At 41.6% G+C, this 23,086-nt stretch overlaps 1 protein-coding gene across 1 annotated transcript; it reads right to left on the bottom strand.

Moving 5' to 3' along the window:
- Nucleotides 1–8,940: 8,940 nt before the first annotated feature.
- On the bottom strand, nucleotides 8,941–11,947 carry LOC134201708 (uncharacterized). Its single transcript, XM_062676953.1, has 4 exons — nucleotides 11,585–11,947; nucleotides 10,450–10,680; nucleotides 9,270–9,503; nucleotides 8,941–8,973 (listed from the first exon to the last, which is right to left on the bottom strand). Exons 1-4 carry the CDS (start codon nucleotides 11,945–11,947, stop codon nucleotides 8,941–8,943), a joined length of 861 nt encoding a protein of 286 aa, XP_062532937.1.
- Between the last annotated feature and the right edge of the window lie 11,139 nt (nucleotides 11,948–23,086).

Here is a 23,086-nt window from a genome sequence, read left to right as displayed (position 1 = left end):
CTTTGGGCGACGCCATTCGCGCTGCCTCTACTGCACAACACTTTATCGCCGTTGTGCAAGAATACGCCGACGTATACGCGTCATTAAATACGTACGTCCTCCCCTCACTCCGCCGGTAATCAATGGCGTATATAAGTAGAATAAAGCCCCTATCCGTAACGATAGGATTTTTTAACGCTTACGGTCTCGCAAATCAACGTGATCAGGTTTCTGACTTTTTGCGTGACCATCAAATTGATATCTTTTTAGTGCAGGAGACCCTACTTAAGCCCGCGCGCCGTGACCCTAAAATCGCGAACTATAACATGGTCAGGAACGACAGGCTCTCTGCTCGTGGTGGTGGTACCGTCATTTACTATAGAAGAGCCCTGCATTGCGTCCCGCTCGATCCTCCCGCGCTCGCTAATATCGAAGCATCAGTGTGCCGAATCTCACTGACGGGACACGCGCCGATCGTTATCGCGTCCGTTTATCTTCCACCGGATAAGATCGTTCTAAGCAGTGATATCGAGGCGCTGCTCGGCATGGGGAGCTCTGTCATTCTGGCGGGCGACCTAAATTGTAAACACATCAGGTGGAACTCACACACTACAACCCCGAATGGCAGGCGGCTTGACGCGTTAGTCGATGATCTCGCCTTCGATATCGTCGCTCCGCTAACCCCGACTCACTACCCGCTAAATATCGCGCATCGCCCGGATATACTCGACATAGCGTTATTAAAAAACGTAACTCTGCGCTTACACTCGATCGAAGTAGTTTCAGAGTTAGATTCAGACCACCGTCCCGTCGTTATGAAGCTCGGTCGCGCACCCGATTCCGTTCCCGTCACGAGGACTGTGGTGGATTGGCACACGCTGGGCATCAGCCTGGCTGAATCTGATCCACCATCGCTCCCGTTTAGCCCGGACTCTACCCCGTCTCCTCAGGATACCGCTGAAGCCATAGACATCTTAACGTCACACATCACCTCGACATTAGATAGGTCATCGAAACAAGTTGTAGCGGAGGACTTCCTTCACCGCTTCAAATTGTCCGACGATATTAGGGAACTCCTTAGAGCTAAGAACGCCTCGATACGCGCCTACGACAGGTATCCTACCGCGGAAAATCGAATTCGAATGCGTGCCCTACAACGCGACGTAAAGTCTCGCATCGCCGAAGTCCGAGATGCCAGATGGTCTGATTTCTTAGAAAGACTCGCGCCCTCTCAAAGGTCTTACTACCGCTTAGCTCGTACTCTCAAATCGGATACGGTAGTAACTATGCCCCCCCTCGTAGGCCCCTCAGGCCGACTCGCGGCGTTCGATGATGATGAAAAAGCAGAGCTGCTGGCCGATACATTGCAAACCCAGTGCACGCCCAGCACTCAATCCGTGGACCCTGTTCATGTAGAATTAGTAGACAGTGAGGTAGAACGCAGAGTCTCCTTGCCACCCTCGGACGCGTTACCACCCGTCACCCCGATGGAAGTTAAAGACTTGATCAAAGACCTACGTCCTCGCAAGGCTCCCGGTTCCGACGGTATATCCAACCGCGTTATTAAACTTCTACCCGTCCAACTCATCGTGATGTTGGCATCTATTTTCAATGCCGCTATGGCGAACTGTATCTTTCCCGCGGTGTGGAAAGAAGCGGATGTTATCGGCATACATAAACCCGGTAAACCAAAAAATCATCCGACGAGCTACCGCCCGATTAGCCTCCTCATGTCTTTAGGCAAACTGTATGAGCGTCTGCTCTACAAACGCCTCAGAGACTTCGTCTCATCCAAGGGCATTCTCATCGATGAACAATTCGGATTCCGTACATATCACTCATGCGTTCAACAGGTGCACCGCCTCACGGAGCACATTCTTGTGGGGCTTAATCGACCAAAACCGTTATACACGGGAGCTCTCTTCTTCGACGTCGCAAAAGCGTTCGACAAAGTCTGGCACAACGGTTTGATTTTCAAAATATTCAACATGGGCGTGCCGGATAGTCTCGTGCTCATCATACGGGACTTCTTGTCGAACCGCTCTTTTCGATATCGAGTCGAGGGAACCCGCTCCTCCCCACGACCTCTCACAGCTGGAGTCCCGCAAGGCTCTGTCCTCTCACCCCTCCTATTTAGCTTATTCGTTAACGATATTCCCCGGTCGCCGCCGACCCATTTAGCTTTATTCGCCGACGACACGACTGTTTACTATTCCAGTAGAAACAAGTCCCTAATTGCGAAGAAGCTTCAGAGCGCAGCCCTAGCCCTAGGACAGTGGTTCCGAAAATGGCGCATAGACATCAACCCAGTGAAAAGTACTGCGGTGCTATTTCAGAGGGGAAGCTCCACACGGATTTCCTCCCGTATTAGGAGGAGGAATCTCACACCCCCGATTACTCTCTTTAGTCAATCCATACCCTGGGCCAGGAAGGTCAAGTACCTGGGCGTTACCCTGGATGCATCGATGACATTCCGCCCGCATATAAAATCAGTCCGTGACCGTGCCGCGTTTATTCTCGGTAGACTCTACCCCATGATCTGTAAGCGGAGTAAAATGTCCCTTCGGAACAAGGTGACACTTTACAAAACTTGCATAAGGCCCGTCATGACTTACGCGAGTGTGGTGTTCGCTCACGCGGCCCGCACACACATAGACACCCTTCAATCTCTACAATCCCGCTTTTGCAGGTTAGCCGTCGGAGCTCCGTGGTTCGTGAGGAACGTTGACCTACACGACGACCTGGGCCTCGAATCTATCCAGAAATACATGAAGTCAGCGTCGGAACGGTACTTCGATAAGGCTATGCGTCATGATAATCGCCTTATCGTAGCCGCCGCTGACTACTCCCCGAATCCTGATCATGCAGGAGCCAGTCACCGTCGACGCCCTAGACACGTCCTTACGGATCCCTCAGATCCAATAACGTTTGCACTAGACGCCTTCAGCTCTAGGAGTAGGCTTAGGGATCTCGGTAACCGTACTCGTCGAACTCGACAAAGAGTTCGCCGTGCAACCTAACCCATGAATCAGCTCGCTGAGTTTCTCGCCGGATCTTCTCAGCGGGTCGCGATTCCGATCCGGTAGTAGATTCATTCGCGAAGCAGCTACTCTTGAGTTGTTAGGTCTCCTTCGGAGGCGCTCGGGTAGCTGTTAGCAAATCCCACCCCTCCTGGCTGAGCCTTTGCTCGCCCACCTGTCCTGGTGAAACTGGAAAGGCCTCCGGGCCACCAGTAATCCTTCAATCATAAAAAAAAAAAAAAAAAAAAAAAAAAAATTAAAAATTAATCCATCCAAGAGCAATGTAATATTCAGCAAGGATACACCAATCTATAATGTCATTTATAATGGTGAAATTATAAACAAGGTTACCAGTAAAAAATTTTTGGGAATAATAATAGACCAGAAATTAACTTTTGAAATTAACTAATCACATATTAATCATATTTCCAAAAATGCTTTAAGAGGTCTTAATGTTATGAAATGTCTTGCTGGAGTATCATGGGGTGCAGATCCCAAAATACTGTCTTTAATATACAAATCGATTGTCAGAAGCCATTTTGATTATAGCTCTCTAGCTTATTTGAATAGCCCACATGCAAGTAAACTTGATATATTACAGAACAGAGCTTTGAAAATAATATCCGGTGCAATGTGCTCAACTCCCATAAGGGCCATGGAAGTTGAGACAAAAGTTATGCCATTAATCTTGAGACGTCTCTTACTTGCACACAGATACTGTCTCAAATTACCAACTTCTAATAATAAGCAAATAGTTCAAAAAATTGCACCATACCTAGACATCACTCCTCCTTCATTATTAACTGGAATAACCCTTAACAAATATACACCACCTTTGTCCATAATATATCTGGAAATAGATAATAAGTATAAAAAGATCAGTAAACAGTCCCTTTGGCCATATTACTCTAATAGTTATCACTCCATTTCATATCCAGTAAATATAATCCCAAGTACAATTAATAGCAATTCTGATATGATTCAGTTCTTGTCACAAAATACATATTACACTATATATACTGATGGCAGCAAAGGGAATAATTATGTGCATGCAGCATTTTATGATTCAAAGGCTAGGTTTTCTCAAAGCTTTGTTTTGAATGAATCTTGTTCCATTTTTACTGCAGAGGCTTATGCTGTTTATCAAGCCTTACTGCGAATTACTGTGGTTAATAGCTGTAAAAACTTTTTAATAATAACAGATTCTTTAAGCCTGCTAGAGAGTTTAAGTAATATATCTGTAAATTATAAAACTAATTACGTCTTGTATATTATAAAAGAGCTTTTGTATAAATATCATCATAAGAATGTAAATATAACATTTATGTGGGTTCCTTCACATAGAGGCATAACGGGCAACGAAAAAGCTGACAAAGCTGCACGCGAGGCTATAAACAGTATTGACGTTACAGACTCATTACTCGTACCTTTCACTGACTATTTTCTAAATATTAAAGAAAACATTTACACTCTGTGGACGGAATTGTGGAAGAAAGATCAGGAAAACAAGGGAAAGTGGTATGGAAGTATCCAAGATAACCTGCCTGTTAAACCATGGTATGACAAATTGAAAACTAGTGAAAGTCGAGATTTCATCACAACAATAAACAGATTGAGATTTGGCCATAATACTGCGCCGTCACACCTAGCAAGACTTGGCATTATTTCAAATAACCAATGTATACACTGTCAAGCAGAAGAAGGGATGATCCATCACATTATTTTCGATTGCCAAAGTTTCTTAATTCAAAGACTTGTGCTGGCTAGTGAACTTAGTGATACCAATGCATTTAAGTGTGTCTCTTGCTCCCGCCCGCTGCCACTTAACTTTTTACTAAAAGATCCAACATCCTATAAACCTATTTATAATTACATAAAAAATACAATTCAAACAATTTAAATGACAAAATTTAGTGAAGTGAAGTGTAGTGACCCCAAAGTAATGAACGTTTTCCAAATAAGATATGACCTAAAGGTCTCTGTCACCAGGTCATAAAATAAAAAAAATAAAATAAAATGATGAAATGTTGTTTTGATAAATATCACAAAATGAAGGGTAGACTCCGTAACGCCACAGTATAAAATGGCGGTACGTGGACAGAGTCGTGGCATTCCGTGTCAGACAGTCATTCCGTCCGTCTCAGTCAGTGAATCTCTGGCAGTCAGTCAGTCAGTCAGTCAGTCGGTCTGTCGGTATGTGCAACGAAACTGTCGGTTTATCCTGTCATTGTGAAAGTTGTGTGTGGTGAGTTTCAATAATTATTATTCAAAAAGTTTTAATGACTAAACTGAGTTCAACCAAATACGAGTGATGACGGAAACTACCGCTCAGCCATCCCTGACGTGAGCCAACATCAGAAGTGAGATCAGGACTCTACTCTCACTGGCGTGACGTGTTTGAACATGTTCGAAGTACAGCAAAAAAACATGATGCAGATCAGAATACTAGTAGTGGTACGCCACAAGAGCATGAATGCAGCATACGTAAGTCGTGTAATAACGTCTCTGTTACCTCGATGGAAGATCTGAGCCACGAAGAAATCGTCACATCTTACGTTCTGGCTCATGTTGCCCAGTTTGACTGTCGACTTCATCACATGGCATTTACTAGCGGAAATACAACACGTAACAAGCTATTGCAAGAAATGAAACTTCGATCGCAATAATGGATCTGTCATGACGAGTGGGTAGTTCCGACACGAATCGTTTTTAAGCCAATGACTGCTAGAGTTACATGGCACTAGTGCAGTAAACCAGGACATGAGACTGTGAATTGTCGCTGAAACTTTAGAATCTACTAGATTCAATACCAATAACACTACACGTTCGATGACTTCGGGCTCCAGCAAGCAAGCAAACAAGAAAGCAAGCAAGTTTCCGTGGGGAAGAAAAATTGACACATCTGAAGTCGTCGTGACCTATAAGATAAGACGTCCGGTGCGTTCGTGTCTGGCGATGCGGCGGTGTTCGGGTTCCGCTGGCGGATGCAGGTTTTTCCGGTGAAGTGCGTGCTTGTGCGTACTTGACAAGTGTTCGCGGTTGGCTTCCTCAGTGTGGGAGTAACATCGTGTAGGAGAGGTGGAACCCGTAAAATTGTAGTTTGCGTGGTGGCTGGTAAGATTTGTTGCGGTAAGAAGTTTGCATGGTGGTAAAATGTCTTGTGAGTCTGCACAGGTAGCTGGAGGTGAGACTTCCGCGGTCGCGGCCCACCCAGTCCGCGAGAACCGGGCAGATCGCCTCGACGGTACGGAGGCCGGCCGACGGGTCCGCCAAACCACGAGACCACGCCTCCAGCCCGGACTGCCGAGGTTGGAGCCTCCGCGCTCCGGCCGCACTTGCGCTAGGGCGCGCCGCCTCGTAGGAGACTGTGAGGTATCCTTGAATGACTCTGACTGCGATCGCGCGCTGCCGGTGTCACAGCGCGGCGACGTTCTCGTGGGTAAGGACGTGGCACCAGACGGGTGCTCCGTATAGGGCCATCGACCGCACGGATACCATCACCCTGCCTATTTCTGCCGTGAAGCAGTGGTGTATTTCAGTTTGAAGGGTGGGGCAGCGGTTGTAACTATACTGAGACCTTAGAACTTCTATCTCAAGGTGTGTGGTGCGTTTACGCTGTGGATGTCTATGGGTTCCAGTAACCACTTAACACAAGGTGGGCTGTGAGCTCGTCCACACATTAAAACGAAGAGCGTAATCAAACGAAATTAGATCCGAAGTTTAAAGGGCCGTTTAAAGTAGTCTAAGTATTGGATGGTGACCGTTACACATTGAAAGCGTTAAATTCAAAACGTACTTACAAATACCCACACGATAGGCTAAGAAAAATGCCAGCAGGTCACATACCAGTCGAGGTTGATGTAAATGATGATGATGAAGAGCAAGCTTAAATTGGTGAAAACTCGAGTAAGGATAGTCTATCGGCCGTATTGTGTTCGACCGTACCAGTAGCTATTACGTAGTCGTAGCCCGGTAGAAATCGGTGTCTCTTGAGGCAACTCAAGTAGTCCGTGGGTGCGCGGTGCGCGTTTGGCTCTGGCGGAGGTCGGGGTCTGTAAAGGCCATCGTGTGTAGTCAGCGGGTGATGCACACGGGCGATCCACGCTGTTGTTTTGACCAAAACTTTACGGAACAAATCCTTTGCGATGGTTTATTGCTTACTCATTTTTATGTCATGTACTACCCGATAGTTTTTTTAATCGGTTCAGTGAGATTGAGCATTCAACGAAATAAGCACTTAAATCTAGTGTGTCCTTATTCGAAGCCCACACTTGCGTTATTGATGACCAAGCTCGCGATAAGCTCATGGAATTGTTCTTGACAAGAAGTGCTAGAAGCCGTACATCTTTTTAAAATTGTTCTACCATAAGAATAACAGAGGCGAGCCCCTTCGAATTCTTAATAGTTCGCGTGCCATATCCCTAAAGGTTTTTACTTAAAATGATACTGAAAGTAAGAGATTAACTTTGACGAGACCAGAACATTGGAAAGTTGCTTTAACTGGTAATAGAACCTATGATTACATAAGGATGCTCGTTGAAATGAAGATAGATGGCTTTAACTGGTAATAGAACCTATGAATACATAAGGTTACCTCTAAGCAGTGCTACTGACGAGACTGATCAGTGAGGTGAGAGTATCTCCATCGATTGGTGCAGCGGAGACCTGGGTCTCAATGGAGACTATTGTTGTGTTGGTCTAGTAATGACCTTGACTCTATATTGTGAAGTGATGTGTATTGGTTTTATCATTTGTTTTAATGATAATGTGGGTGGCAATGTCACTAGCTGCGCCGGCAGCCAGGCCAGGAGCGTTCTATACGATTTTGTTGACACTAGTGATGTAGAAGATGTAGGATCAAATGACCACGATACAACTGACTGATTAAAGTAAGGATTTTGTTGTCCTATTTTGTGTGATTAGTATTCAGAACAGTATTCGGTGTCATTTATGACTGGTAATTGAACACATCGCTCGATTTAGGTGATGTGTTCGTTTTATTGCCGGATGGAGGCATTGCGATATGTTTTATGGTTGAAGTGGGTACTGGATGGAAGTTCCACTTGCGTGCCGGATGGAGGCATTAGTGTTTTGTGTTGAAGTTGGGTACCGGATGGAGGTCCCACTTATTTGCCGGATGGAGGCAATAAGTAGTCAAGAGCTACTCGATGGAGGTGGCACTTGAATTGGGTTATCGTCACTCTATATAGGTGGCATGAGTTACTCTCAGTAGATGGAAGTAATTGTAACGATAGTTTGTGGCTGATACATAATACTGATGAAATACTGCTCAGATTGAGTTGTTTTGTAATAACTCGGGTTTCTTTATTGAGCATTAATGAAAATTTTCAGTTGTAAAGTGTATCACTAATAATTAGGTAATTAAGTTATCTACTCACACAGGTTAACATAGTCTGTTAAAGATCTTGTTGAGAGCTAACGTTATGGTTTGTAATGAAAGGAATCCCAATCCTCAATCGTGAATGAATCAGGAGTGGCCGAGACGAAACCTGTTTGATATTGTAAAAGGTTGTTTTCCTTGCAGGAGCGTCACACAGGGACGTGTGACGTGTCAGAATGGCCGTGTCGTGGATAACGACTTTTAGTTGTCGTGGATAACGACTTTTAGTAATATTAAGACGGTGGTTTTGATTATTATTTGAAATGATGAAATGTTGTTTTGATAAATATCACAAAACGAAGGGTAGACTCCGTAACGCCACAGTATAAAATGGCAGTACGTGGACAGAGTCGTGGCATCATTCCGATTCACGCACCCGCCGCGCGCTGACGTGCCCATCGACCGTTCGATCGCCTGACCTCGGTTCGGAGCACATCTGGCGTCTAAGTGCTTTCTCGGAAGTGACTACCTGTGTTAATTGCGTCGCATCGCCGTCTGTGAGCGGGCGGACCCCTAAATTCCTAGAATTCGTTCGGTAACTTAGTGGCTCGTTTTCAAGCAGACGACTGTGTGCTGTAATTAATTGCGATTATTATAATTTTGGGGCCTCGCCGTAAGGCGAGTGTGCTTAAAGTCCCGGGGTAGCCCCCCCTGGGCACGTGATAATGGAGTCCACGATCGACCTGTTTGCGGAATTCCTCCGCCTGAGGTACCCGTCGTTATCGTCGGAATTTTTAGAATTTAAGACCAATCACGCCGCGAACTCGCCCGCGGCCTCCGTCGCACCCGCCGCTCCCGTGTCCCCGATACTCGCGAGGAAAACTCCTGTGCCGACCGTTGCGGCCTCGGTTGTATGTATACTCATTTACATATTCTAATTTAGCTGTGTTGTAAGGTTTGATAGGGACTTTTTTGTAGTTTGTCATCAGCTTTGTTTTGTTTGTGTTCAATGATAGTCCAACTTTTTCACTTTCACATACAAGTTGCTCAATCATTTTTTGTAAAGTTTCTGGATTTTCGCTTATAAGTATGAGGTCGTCGGCAAATCTCAGATGATTTAGTAACACTCCATTAATATTAATACCGTAATCGTCCCATTCGAGCTGACGAAACACATGTTTTAGGGTTGCAGAGAAAAGTTTGGGTGAAAGGGGGTCTCCCTGTCTAACTCCTTTTTTGATGTGAAAGTGTTCTCCTAGCTTTTCTGTCCGTATTCTTGCTTTCATGTTTTCGTATATGTTTTTCAATAGACGGATGTACTTATTATGGACTCCTTGTAAAGCAAGCGCTTCATTCTGAATTTTTTTCTTCTTCTTTGCTTAAAGTAGGTGTTATTGATTGGTCATCGTAGAACTCTCGATAGAAATCGGTCGCGGTTTGGAGTATGTCACTTCTTTTCGATTTATGTTTTTTTGTCTTGTGGTGTGTTACGTTATTTATCCAAGTTGTATATTCTTGGAGTTCTTTCCATGCCTTCTTGAGCCCACCTGATTTATCTATATGAAGTTGTAATGTCTCTGTTCTTAATTTTTGTTTGTGCTTTCGTATTTCTAAGTTTATATTTTTACTAATTTTTGTTATCTCTTGCTTGTTGTTCTGTCTATTACTAAATAGAAGGCTCCTCTTTCTTATTAGGTCCCTTGCTATTGGTCCTAATCTATCTTTTGGTGTGTTTTCTCTTTCTAGCTGTTTGTTGATTTCTTTTAATACGTTTTCCAGAGTATTATATTTTTCTTGTGTCGTTTTCAGTTCTTTAATTGGTCGTAGCTTTATTTCTAAAGATTTTAATATATGATTTGGTACTGGTAGTATGATTGGCAGCTTTCTATTTTTTATAAATTTTCTTTGGTTTTTTGGTTGAAACATATGAAGGTGGCCTCGTAGTAATCTGTGATCTGTGTTAAAATTAAATCTGTTGAGAACTTCCACGTTTAAGAAAAGTTTCGGTTTATTTGTTGTAATAAAGTCAATTTCGTTTCTTGTTATGCCATCAGGAGATTGCCATGTCCATTTTCTTAGAAGATTTCTTTTATAGAAACTATTCATTACAGTTAAGTTATTCTCTGCCGCGTAGTTTATCAACCTTTGTCCATTATCATTTCGTTTGCCTATTGTGTAGGGTCCTATTATTTTATCTTCGTTTTTTCTCCTCTGACCAATTTGGCTATTAAAATCTCCCATTACAATAATGGTTTTGTATAAATTCTCCATTATTTCATTTAAGCTTTTGTAGAATTCGTTTTTAGTCTCTTTCTTTGCTGTTTCTGTAGGAGCGTATATCTGAACAATTGAAGTCGGATTTTTGTAGCCAGGAAGAGTGATATTTAAAATTGCTATTCTATTTGACACTCCTTTAAACTCTATTATATTGTTTTTAAGATATTTCTTAACCAAGAATCCCACGCCATATATTCCTGGTTATTCATTTTTGTAATATGTATAATATGTATTCATCATGTTCTTCAATTTTTTCAGCCGACCGTCTGACATCACTTATGCCGAGGATATCCCAATTGATGTGATTCAAAGCTTGTTCCAGTTCTAATAATTTTTCCTTCGATTTTAATGATCTAGTATTTAGTGTTGCTATATATATTCTATGTTTTCTATCCTTTGTATTTGCTTCATTTAACGTCTGGTTTTTAGTTGGATTTGGATTAGAGTCGAAATTTTCGAGATCTTGGGGGTAGTGGTCGGTAACCCCGCGGTGACCAGCCGTACTGGGGTTTTCATTATATGTATTGGATGGTTTTTCTATTCTAGTTGCGATTTCGTTACCGGTGTCTGTTAATTCCTATGATTTAAATTGTTTTTCATTGAAAGAGGATGATCTTGCCCTCATATATTCGAATGCATTGGTTTTGTGTAATTTTGGTGGTGCAATAATATGTTCCGAGTTTTTGGTGTGTGTAGGTGTATGCATGATATTAGGTGATGTCGAGGTTTCTCGCTTTCTTTTTTCGACATCCGACGTATCTCTTAAAATTATTTTATTGTTTCGAATGAATGCGTCTTTTCCATTTTGTTTTTCTTGTTTGAGTTGTTCTTGTAAGTTTTTGCGTAATTCTATTGTTTCTTTTGAAAAATCTTCTGTGATATAAGCATGTTTCGGCATTTTCATCTTATTTTTAAATATTTCTAGTTTCTTTAGAAATTACGTAAAAGATATGAGTATTGGTCTCACTTTTTCCTCATCATGCTTCTTTCCTAGTCTATAGTAGTTATTTATCTCATAGGAGTTGATATCAACATTTAAACCTTTCATGATTTCTTTTATTAAATTAAACAGTTCTTGTCGATTATTTTCTATTTCTTTTATGCCGTGTAGAATCAGGTTATTTTTCTTACCTTTGTTTTCTAAGTATCTTGCTTTGTCATTCAACTTCTGTACCTCGTTCTTAAGATACTTATTTTCTTCCAATATTGGTTTTATTTTGTCGTCTATATTGCGCATGATACTGTCGGTTACACTCTGAGTAATCGTTGCAGTTTGTTTATCAAGTTCCAATTTCATCATCTGGAATAGTTTTGTCATATCCTCTGACATTTTGATCGAAGCCATCGTGATGTAAACAACTGTTTTGGTTTGTGTAGATTGGAACGTAATTTGCTAGTTGCGTTGGCACCACTGGGTGTCGTTGACGTTTTTCACTTTTTAAAGTCGTGACAGATTCTGCGTTTGATCTAGTTGTCAGTTGATATTTATTTATTTCTACCCTCAATGGAAATCTCAATGTGTATGTGTACCGTAATACAATCGATGTTAAAAGGTGCTTTCTTTTAGTTTTTTTGGTGTTTTCTTTTAGTTTTTCTTGGTGTTTTCGTCAATCTTCCTTTCCAAGTTTTTGTTATGTGATACACGTTTTATATTCGTTGGTTTTCACTGTGGTATGTAATAAAAACTGGGAGCACTATAACGTACACTGTTGTCCTTTTGACAGCCGGAAATATATAATTTATAAGTACCTTTACCTAAATAACTACAAAAAATAATACTTAACAAAAAGATATGAAATCCGAACAAAAACAGTTTCACTGTAAAAAATTGCGCCAAGTCCATGTTTATAAAACTCATCTCAATGACATTTGCACTTTACAAAAAAAATAAGACTCATTTCAATAACTTTCATTCTCTACAAAAAGATGTGAAATACAAAAAAATACCAAGAAACCGTCATAATGTTGAAAAAATAAATAAAAAATTGTTGAAAATTTAAAAATTAAAAAAAAATTTATATCGTACTTGGCGCGCGTCATTGAGTACCCCAAAAATTTTCGGAAGAATTTCAACCCGAAAAAAAAACCATTTTGCTTTAATATGCAGTGAAAGCTGTAAAAAGTTACCCAGGTTGTCTTTTTCGCTCTTATTAGCGTTTTATGAGAAATTGAGACAGAACTATATATACCTAGTCAGGTCATAAATTCTGTCACATGTTTAATGTAAAATAATTGAAACAAGTTTATTCATTATGTAACCATTCATATACCAAAATGAACTTAACAAAACATAGATTCTTATGACACTAAAGTTTATTCAAAATGACCTCCGTGATTTTGAATACAGGCCTTCAATGTGCGCGGCCAGTCGTCTATCGCAGCACGAACGAGGTCCATGTCAATATCGGCGGCTGCCTTAATCAAGGATGTCTTGAGTGACTCCAAATTGGGATGAGGCTTTGAGCACGTCTTTTCCTCCAAGTGTTGCCATATCTTGTAATCTAACGGATTCAAATCTGGACTGGAGGAGGGCCAGTCTTCGTGCCGGATGAAGTCGATTTCACACGCCGCCAGCCAGTCTTGTGTGCTCTTCGCTCTATGAGCTGGCGCCGAATCTTGTTGGAATACCCAGTGCCTGTTATTGAACATGGTATGAGAAACAGGTTCCACAAGGTTCGTCAGGACTGTATTTTGATACACAACTGCATTCGTTTTTACACCTTTCTCACAAAAATGTACCTCTGTTAAGCCCCAATAAGAAACTCCCAACCATACCATGAGCGAGGATAGAAAATGACCTCGTCGGACACGCGGAATACGATTGCTCGCTTCTTCACTACTGTGTGCGTACACCTTATCATTTTGTTTGTTGTAGCTCTCTTCTACGGTAAAAATTTTTTCATCCCAAAAAAGTATTTCCCGATATTTTTTTCCCGCGTACCGCTTCAACAAAGCGCGGCATCTCTTCAGTCAAAGGGCCATTAGACGAGCATTCAAACGATGTCCTGTTTTTCTTCGATATGCCCGAAGCCCTAAGTCTTCATTTAACACCCTTTTCACCGTGGTTCTGCTTAACCCCATCTGAAGGGCCAACAGTTTCTGCTTACGTTTGGGATTTCTTTGAATTCGCGCCTTCACAGCTTTTATCACTGCTGGAGTCCTAACAGACCGAGGGCGACCACTTCTTGACCTGTCATCTACACTAGAGTCTTCATTGTATCGTTTGATGGTACGATAAACGAATCTTTTGGTTATATTCAAATTTTTCAGTATGTTAAAAATTTAAATTGGCGCGTAGCCGCAACGATGCAACGCAATAACTGCAACACGGTCTTCTTTAAGCGTCCACTCCATATTTAAAAATGAGTAAAATTCTAAAAGTTATACATTTTTATTTTCATGAACAATTCGAAATTCGAATTCAATAAACTTTTTTGTGGCCAGCATTCTAAAAGAAAAAATTTGTGACAATACTTATGACCTGACTAGTTATATATGTCGTGGATAACGACTTTTAGTTGTCGTGGATAACGACTTTTAGTAATATTAAGACGGTGGTTTTGATTATTATTTTAAATGATGAAATGTTGTTTTGATAAATATCACAAAATGAAGGGTAGACTCCGTAACGCCACAGTATAAAATGGCGGTACGTGGACAGAGTCGTGGCATTCCGTGTCAGACAGTTATTCCGTCCGTCTCAGTCAGTCAGTCAGTCGGTCTGTCGGTATGTGCGACGAAACTGTCGGTTTATCCTGTCATTGTGAAAGTTGTGTGTGTTGAGTTTCAATAATTATTATTGAAAAGTTTTATTGACTAAACTGAGTTGAATCGAATACGAGTGATGACGAAACTACCGCTCAGCCATCCCTGACGTGTGCCAACATATATATATGTCGTGGATAACGACTTTTAGTTTTTGGAGTTTACTCCTTTAGAATCGATTTACATATATAGGCCCGGGGTATGAAAATTATGGGGACCAAAATCGTACTAGCATGTCACACGAAATGCGTTATGCGCCTGATTGGCTCCTGATTGCGTGATGCGTGCGCGCGCCAATCAAAATCGTACTAGCATGTCACACGAAATGCGTTATGCGCCTGATTGGCTCCTGATTGCGTGATGCGTGCGCGCGCCAATCAAAATCGTACTAGCATGTCACACGAAATGCGTTATGCGCCTGATTGGCTCCTGATTGCGTGATGCGTGCGCGCGCCAATCAGGAGCCAACGCGCGGCCGCGTTATCGCAGGTGACGCCGGGCTGCTGCGCCGGCAGTCCGCCACAAAGCCTCGTACTGATCGCGCGTTTCTCTCATTATTGTATTTTCATATATTTGTTAGTCGTTTGTTTTGTGTCTCGTTAATTTGTTAATAATCTGTAGTGTATCGTGTTGTCGTAATATAGAACTATTTCTCGTATTGTTTCGTTTAATTTTTTATATCCAGTAAACTCCAGTCGTGCGTCGGAGCGAGGCGGTACCGATATAGGCGGATGATCACCGGTATCAATGTGGTGCTCGGCGTAAAGGGTTGGGGCTCCCCCCACCCTAAAGATGTCTCCATTCTGCTGCAATAAATGTGATAGCTGCTGCCGTTCATCGGAGCCAAGCATAGAACCCTTATCATCACGCAGGAAGTCAGCAGTAGAAGCAAACATGCATGGCTTAGGGCACTCATATTCAATTGGATAGGTAACCCGTTTTCCCGAAAAATGCCAAGGGGATGAAGCAAAGTCAAGCACAATACCTGCCGCCACCAAAAAATCCATGCCAAGCAAAGTTTCATTATTTTGAGCATCTGGAAAAACAGTAAATTCAAGGGTTACTGACCTTTCGGGACTTATCCTTACTTCTAGAGTAGTGAGCAAAACTCGGCGGGTGCGCGCGGAACCGTCTGCAAGCCTCACCCGACGCCTGGTTTCCTCACACGGATGGTTATGCTTTAACAGCAATTCATAAAGCAACGCACCGGCAACGCTACTCTTAGCTCCCGTATCCAACAAAGCATTACCTCGTATACCTAAAATTTGAACAGTTAAAATTGGTCTTAACCTAACCTGGTGCTCAGTAGAGTTACTCTGGGCAACACTTTTCACATTAGAATTAATCGTCGAAAAATGTCCGACGTTTTCCATGGTCACCCTATTTTCGTTCATCATGGTCACTCTATCGCGGCCACTTGGTACCTCGGAATAACTATGTTTTGGTTCGGTACCACTCGAGTAACGCATCAGGGGCCCATTCCTAGAACTAATATTATTGTTTATATTATGATTAAGTCTAGAATAATTTTGAAGTCTAACCTTGTTATCAGTACCGAAAAAGCGCGGAGGAAGAATCGCCTTAAAATCGGTAGGATAATAATTATTTTCATTATCAACAAAACATTGTTTACGATTATTAATATAAATGGACGACTTTACGGTGTTTGAAGTGCAAGCTGTATGCAACGAGCTGTCGCGATGAATAGAGTTCACTGAACTTGACAGCTGTGTATTTACTTTACCAATAGGTAAATCGGATGTGACTGATCGGGTCCGTGCAGCGTCGACGGCGTAATAACTTGCGTTACACTTTGTACACTGAGACCGAGTAACACCTTTGGTACCACACCCGTAACACGAGGATACAGCTTGCGTATTTTCGTTGTCGAATTTCGTTTTTGACGCTAATTTTAAACACTCATCACGAATATGTCCGTACTTTTTGCAATAAACACAGAACAGTCTTTTAACAATCGACGTAGATGATACATTATCAGTGTTCGTGTAGCGAGGCGCGGGGACTCGAACGGTGCTCGGCGCAGCGCTGTCGTCGCGTGGCGGGCCGCCAGCGGCGCCCGAGTTGAATATTTTCCGCGGCGTCATCCGCGCGTATGTATGCTGCGAAGTCGAAGCACCGGCGGGAACTTCGCCTACGGTACTACCCGATGAACGTGGCGTCGCTCGCTGAGGATGATGAATAAATTCAGGCGGACTGGTCTCGTAGATGGAGTCCTCGATATGGCGCGTTTTCTTTAATAACGTGTCGTATGAAGTTATTTCGTCTCTTCTTAATCTTTTACGAACACGACGGTGTAGAAGGCCATAAAGCATATCAATTTGAACTTTCTCACTAAGGTCACCAGGTGGGAGTCGAGCTAGTAGGGCTCGTGCTCTGGCAACGAAGATCTCCGTCTTCTCTCTTTGTCCTTGCGACATTTTGAAGAGCTCTAAGTAGACTCGATGGGGCGGTCTGCAATCACCGAAAGCGCTTCGTAACGATGATAAAGCGTCGTCCCAGGAAGTGATGCTAGCTTTAACGCCTTGCCACCACACGGCTGCATTTCCGGTTAGTAACATCGAGAGTCCTCGTAACGCGATGGCGTGTCCTACGTCAGCACAATCTTTGTATGATTCGACCGTGTCAAGGAAACCGTCGAGTGAGTCGCCGGGCGCTCCGCTGAACCGCGCCGTGCATGACGCGAAGTTCCCAGAATGGTGAGCGGGCGTCGAGGAAGGCGGCGATGTCGGCTCCGACGTCGGTGTTGCTGATGATTCGAGTTGAGTTTTATGCTCAAAAACTCGGTCGAGTAGGCGTTCGAATGCTGCCATTTGACTTTCTTGTAATGACGCCATGTTGTTTGCGGTAAATGTTGGCGTCGGTCCCGCGGTTGAACCAATTTCTTCTTCAACGTCTTGAAAATCGGATTGACGCCGTGACTGACGACGAGTACGTGTCGTAGTTACGTAGATTCACTCCGAAATACTAGTTAAAGGGCCCGCGCTTGGGCTGCCAGTTTAATGTTAGGTGCCCGACTGGCATGAGACTCTCGGGTTGTCAGTTCCGGTATCGACCGGGGACGCGTGTACTCCGCTTCAAAGTCTGGCGCGCACTAATTGGGGGTGCGAATGATGCAACAGATGCGCGGGCGCGGGTAGCGCGGGGTGGGTCGTCGCGGCACGGACCTGAGTCACATTCCCTTTGGCTGCTGTTGCCCCGCGAAACGGAACGCTGCGTTACAGTGTAATAATAATCAACATCAACTTTTACAAATTTAAACCGAATTAAATTTTGTTTCAAATGTGAAGGGTAGATGACGCTGTTCTTAATTATTTCAGAATTTAAAATTAAAATCTGAAAGCCTTGAAACATCAATCCGCATTAATGTAATTTAAAAACTACAGTAAGAGGCTTAAATAAAAAAGCTGAACTTAACTCAGCCTTAATTAGAATTTTCTTCGGAATTCAATAGTAAAGTTCAAGTTATTTTGATGAAATCAAAACCGAAATATTCATAGCATCTTAAACAATCACCTACGAATAAATATTAGTTATTATATTATTTATTATTCGTAGACAATCACAACGGTTTTATAGTTTTGGGAAGGGATTTTTTGTAACGCCATCTCGTAAAGTATTTCGGTATTACATTACAAAACAAAATTGTTTCTCCAACAGTAACAACAGTACTTGCTTCGGCAGTACTTAAACTAAAATACTAACAGTAACAACATTAACGTTATTTATTGTATAAACCGTTCAATAAGAACTGCAAACTATCCCCTTGAAGCTACAGTTTATGTAGGAATAATGACTTTTTGGCGGGAACGCGAGGTGTGAAGTTGTGTGATTTGTTTTAATTTGTCTATTTAGTGTTTCTTCGGGTTTAAATGTGTAATAATAGTGGTTTATTAACTGTTTAATATCTGTGAAAGTGCACAAATGTGGGAAAATTAAACAAAGCCGCTGTACGTAACTTCTCGGTTTCCTCCAAAAAGTCCACTGAGATCTTAGTAAATGACCACCACCATTTTACTGAGATTATATTTCATTCCATATCATCTCATCTCATTTCATTTCATCCCATTTGATTAATGTCTCAAATTAATCATCTTCATTTCATTTCACTCCATAATATCATTTTTCATAAAAATATGAATATAAATTAAAATAAGACATGACTTAAAGGTCTCAGTCATAAAATCCATTACAAATAGGAATAATTCCAGCGCACCCTGGCGGCCGTAGATTACCATTCTCGAATATTTATAGTCTGTGGCATGTCACTTTTTACATCGAAAAAAGTCAGGATCGAAATTTTTGAGCGAGCCATAGTTTGTGGTGATAAAATTAATAATTTCAAGTAGATTAATTGTTGTAATTGATATAACTAGTTAATATCAGTAAAATAAAGTTGTGAGTGATTGATATAATATACAATTTAGGAACCAGAAGTACCGTAGAATTAAATAAAATTTCGCAACCTCAAAAAACTCTTCTGCTCACAGTAAACACAGTCGGTAGTCTGGCGCTCCGTTTACAACGTCAACGGGATTTTTGAACGGAACTTGGCGCCAGATTCTACCGAATCTGTGGACTCTGCTTTCTATAGCGGGCTTCGTGAACGAGCAAGGTCACAGATATTCACTAAGAATTAAGTGAGTAGCTAAGAATGTTTGATGACAGGATCTCTGTTGATTTACCTAAAACAAATAAGACGCACACAATATATATACAGGGGTTAGTTCGATAAAAGACAGACAAACTACAGCTTAATGTTATTTTGGTTAATGAATGAACTAAGAATATAAACGAAATGGGAGTTGACAAGGGAAAGAAGAGATTTGAGATCAATAGGGCGAGGAATATCAGGAGGAAGGAGATCATAGAGGGAGGAAGATAGACGAGGACAACTGAAAAACACGTGATTTGGAGAGCCTTCGTCAAGACCACATTCGCAAATAGAACTATCCCTGATATGAAGCTTAGCCAGGTGGACGGGGGTACACGTATGGCCTAGCCTTAATCTACAGATCGTACTTGTAACGCGTTTATGTAAATCTTTGAAGTTGCAGAACCAAGGTCGGGGAGGAATAAAGCCTTGAATATCAGCGTAGTGTTTACCTTTAGAAAAACTAGTCTTTTGCCAACAAGAATTCCAAGAAGAAAGCAATCGTTGTTTAGCTATTGGGAGTAAATCATTAGAATAAACTCTGTAATGATCCATACAGCCAGTTGTTGTGGCGTCTTTGGCACAAAGATCTGCAGTTTCATTACCTAAAATGCCACTGTGGCCAGGCAACCAAGCAAGGACAACTTCAATGTCTTTAGAATGGCAGCTGAAAAGTAAATTTTTAATTTTTAGTATGTAAGGAAATTTAGATTTTGATTTAAATTGGTTAGCAATGATAGCCTGTAAACAACTCTTAGAATCAGTAAGAATAACAGATTTATTTAGTTTATGGGACTCAATGAATGATAGTGCTTCCAGAATAGCTATGGACTCACCAGAGAAAACTGAAGCTTGAGGGGGGCATTTAAAATTGAGAATCATATTGTATTTGGGAATCCAGACAGCGGAGCCAACACAACCCTGGTCTGACAACTTAGAAGCATCAGTGTAAATGATGAGCCAATCGGGCCAATGCTTGGCGATGTATCTATTTAACTGGGAATTTGCAGAATTACATTTTTTTTCTATGCCGAGATCTAAAAGAACTTGAGGCTGAAAGATAAGAGCCTTAAAAGAGATGTCGAAAAGAGGAAATTTTTGATACTGAAATACAGGACAAGGAAGGCGGAGATAGCTGACAAAACTATTGAAAAGGCAGGGATAATCCTTGTGGTACCAATATTTATTAGAAGAGATAAAATCAGAAAGGATATGGAGTTTAGAGATAAGAGGATGATAAGGAGATTGAATGACTTTAAAAAGGAACCGGTCAGATAAGTATTGTCTTCTAAGGAATAAGGGAGCATCGCCGCATTCTACCTGAAGAGCATTAATAGGTGACGATTTCATAGCTCCACAGATTAATCTCAGACATTTAGATTGAAGTTTGTCAAGGGAACTCATAGCAGATTTGTTACAAGGGTCAAGAAGGAAAGTGCCATAGTCTAAGTGACTACGTACTAAGGCGTTATACATAAGTTTTTGAGTATAGGGGTGACAGCCCCACCAGACACCAGATAAGGAACGCAGAATGTTAATATTTTTTTCACATTTTTTAACAATATGATTAATATGATGGACACCAGTTAATCTAGAATCTAATACAACACCAAGAAATTTCACATTGTCTACAACCGAAAAATTTTGTTGATCGTAAGATATTGAAACGTTAGGACAAGATCTGGACCGAGAGAAAACAACCACTTTGCTTTTAGGAATAGATAGGGACAGACCGTGGTCTGAGAGCCAGTCTTGGAGATAGCCTATACCTGAATTTAGGCGAGAAGAGGCCTCATCAATATTCTTAGAAGAAACGTAGAGTGCGAGATCATCAGCATATTGTAGAACTTGACAAAAGGAATTAACCGAAAGCTCTAAATCGTACGTATAAATACTGTAAAGTAACGGGCTGAGGACTGACCCTTGGGGGAGCCCCTTCCACAGCTGTCTGGGAGAGGAAGAATAATTTGGAGCACGAATATATACGAATCTAGGAGACAGGAGATTAAAAATTATGTTTACAATCTTCACAGGAATACTCAGCTGGAGCATTTTCTGCCTGAGCACTGGAAGAAGAACATTGTCATACGCAGATGATATGTCCAGAAAAACACCTACTAAAGACTCATTTTTAGAGAAGGAAATACGAACGTCTGTTACAAATATGCTTAAACTATCCATAGTACTAAAACCTTTTCGGAATCCAAACTGAGATTTAGCTAATATGTTTCTATTTTCCACAATCCATTCCAAACGATTCTTGATTAAATGTTCCAATATCTTAGCCATTGTACAGGACAAAGCGATTGGCCGATAGCTAGAAGGGTCAGAGCTGGGCTTTCCAGGTTTTAAAATAGGGATGATAATCTGAGTCCTCCATTCGTCAGGTGGAGTTCCAGATAAAAAGATATTATTAAGAATGGAAAGGAGTACCCGTTTTACAGGGTTACTGCTTTTGGAAATAAAAGAGTATGGAATCCCGTCAATTCCTGGGGATGAATCAATTAAACCCTCCAAGACAGCTGAAAGTTCCTCCCAAGAAAAGGAGACTCAAAATCATCAGTAGAGTTAGAGGAAAAAGCGGAGGGAAAGGTTTCTTCCAAGCAAGGTACAGAGGGAGGAGCTAAGCTACAAGAAAAATGTTCAATCCAGTCAGAAGGATCGTTAGATGAGATGACAAGAGCAGGAACAGAGCAGCGATATTGTCTCATATTCTTCCAGACTTTAGAAGGGGGAGTAATAGGAGAAAGCTCCTCGCAAAAACGCAACCAACCAGATCTTTTCTTTTCTGATAAAAGCCTTACAGTCTTGGCTGCAATTCTCTGGTAAGAGATGAAATTTTCCGAACTCATCGCAACCGAATAAGCATTCTCTGCCTCTGATCTGCTCTGGCAAGCTTGAGTGCACTCCGAATCCCACCACGGAGGAGAAGGGATTTTACATCTAACAGTGTTTTTGAGAGGTATAGAATGCTAATAAAGAGGTATAGAATGCTCTTCTTTCTTCTGCTTAGCAGCAGAAGAAAGAAGAGCGTTTCTGAAAATTAGGTAAGAAGAAAGGACATTGACAGGGTTAATCAAAGGAATATTCATTATCTCTGGATCTAAATTAGATCTGAATAGAGACCAATCAGCTCTGTGAATATTAAATTTTAAGAGAGGTGGAAGGGAAGCAGTAGGAATAGAATGAAGGGAATCAGGAATTGACAGAATGATAGTAAAGTGATCACTACCGTGAGTGGAAGAAAGGACAGACCAGGAGAGGCTAGAAGCCAAGAAAAGAGAAGTTAAGGAAAGGTCCACAGCAGTCTTTGGATTCTGAGATGGAGGAACTCTGCGAGTAGGGGACCCGTCATTCAGTAAACACAAATCTAGTTCATCACAGAGATCAAGAAAAGGAAAAGAAATAGAATCACAGTAATAACAACCCCAAGATGTATGGTGAATATTAAAATCACCAAGGATAAGGATAGGTGGAGGAAGACTTCTAATAATAGTTTTTAATTCAGAGAGAATAGCTAAGTTAGGTTCAGGGATGTAGATGGAGAGGAAAGAAATATTATTAGCTCTAACAGCAACAGCAAAAATGCTATTACTGTGGGAAGGAAGGGAGATTTGTTTAAATATCACATTTCTGGATACTAAAATAGCAGAGCCAGCATAACCATCTGATCTATCGTCCCGGAGACATGAGAAACCCGGGATCCTAAAGTTGGATCCAGGCTTAAGCCATGTCTCCTGGACAGCAAAGATAGAAGGTTTGTATTTGTTAATAAGAGTGATGATATCATTCTTCTTGTGACGAATGCTGTGACAATTCCATTGTAGGAATTTGGGCATTTTTAATAATTTTATTAAGCTCAGTAAGTTTAGACATGACATTGTTCGGTAGTTCAAAGTCCCCAAAACGGGAAAATATATTCAAAATTGTAGACAGTAAGAGTTCCAGGAGATTGTCATTGGGAGATACATCATCTGAAGGATAGGCACTCCGATTAGGGAGACTAGAAGGGGGAGTAATAACGATTGCTTG

Source organism: Bombyx mori, chromosome W, assembly GCF_030269925.1.
Source record: "Bombyx mori chromosome W, ASM3026992v2".
Taxonomy (NCBI): domain Eukaryota; kingdom Metazoa; phylum Arthropoda; class Insecta; order Lepidoptera; family Bombycidae; genus Bombyx; species Bombyx mori.
The sequence above is the reverse complement of the archived record's forward strand: the minus strand, read 5'-3'. Positions and strand labels throughout refer to the sequence as shown.

What these genes read in the sequence shown, in the direction of transcription:
- LOC134201708 (XM_062676953.1), bottom strand. Translation starts at nt 11,947, where the DNA reads ATGTCAGAGGATATGACAAAACTATTCCAGATGATGAAATTGGAACTT. An exon ending in CGGCAGAGAATAACTTAACT is followed by an intron (nt 9,504 to 10,449) that starts GTAATGAATAGT and finishes GTGTTTCGTCAG; the next exon opens with CTCGAATGGGACGATTACGG. An exon ending in ACACAGCTAAATTAGAATAT is followed by an intron (nt 8,974 to 9,269) that starts GTAAATGAGTAT and finishes AATTAATTACAG; the next exon opens with CACACAGTCGTCTGCTTGAA.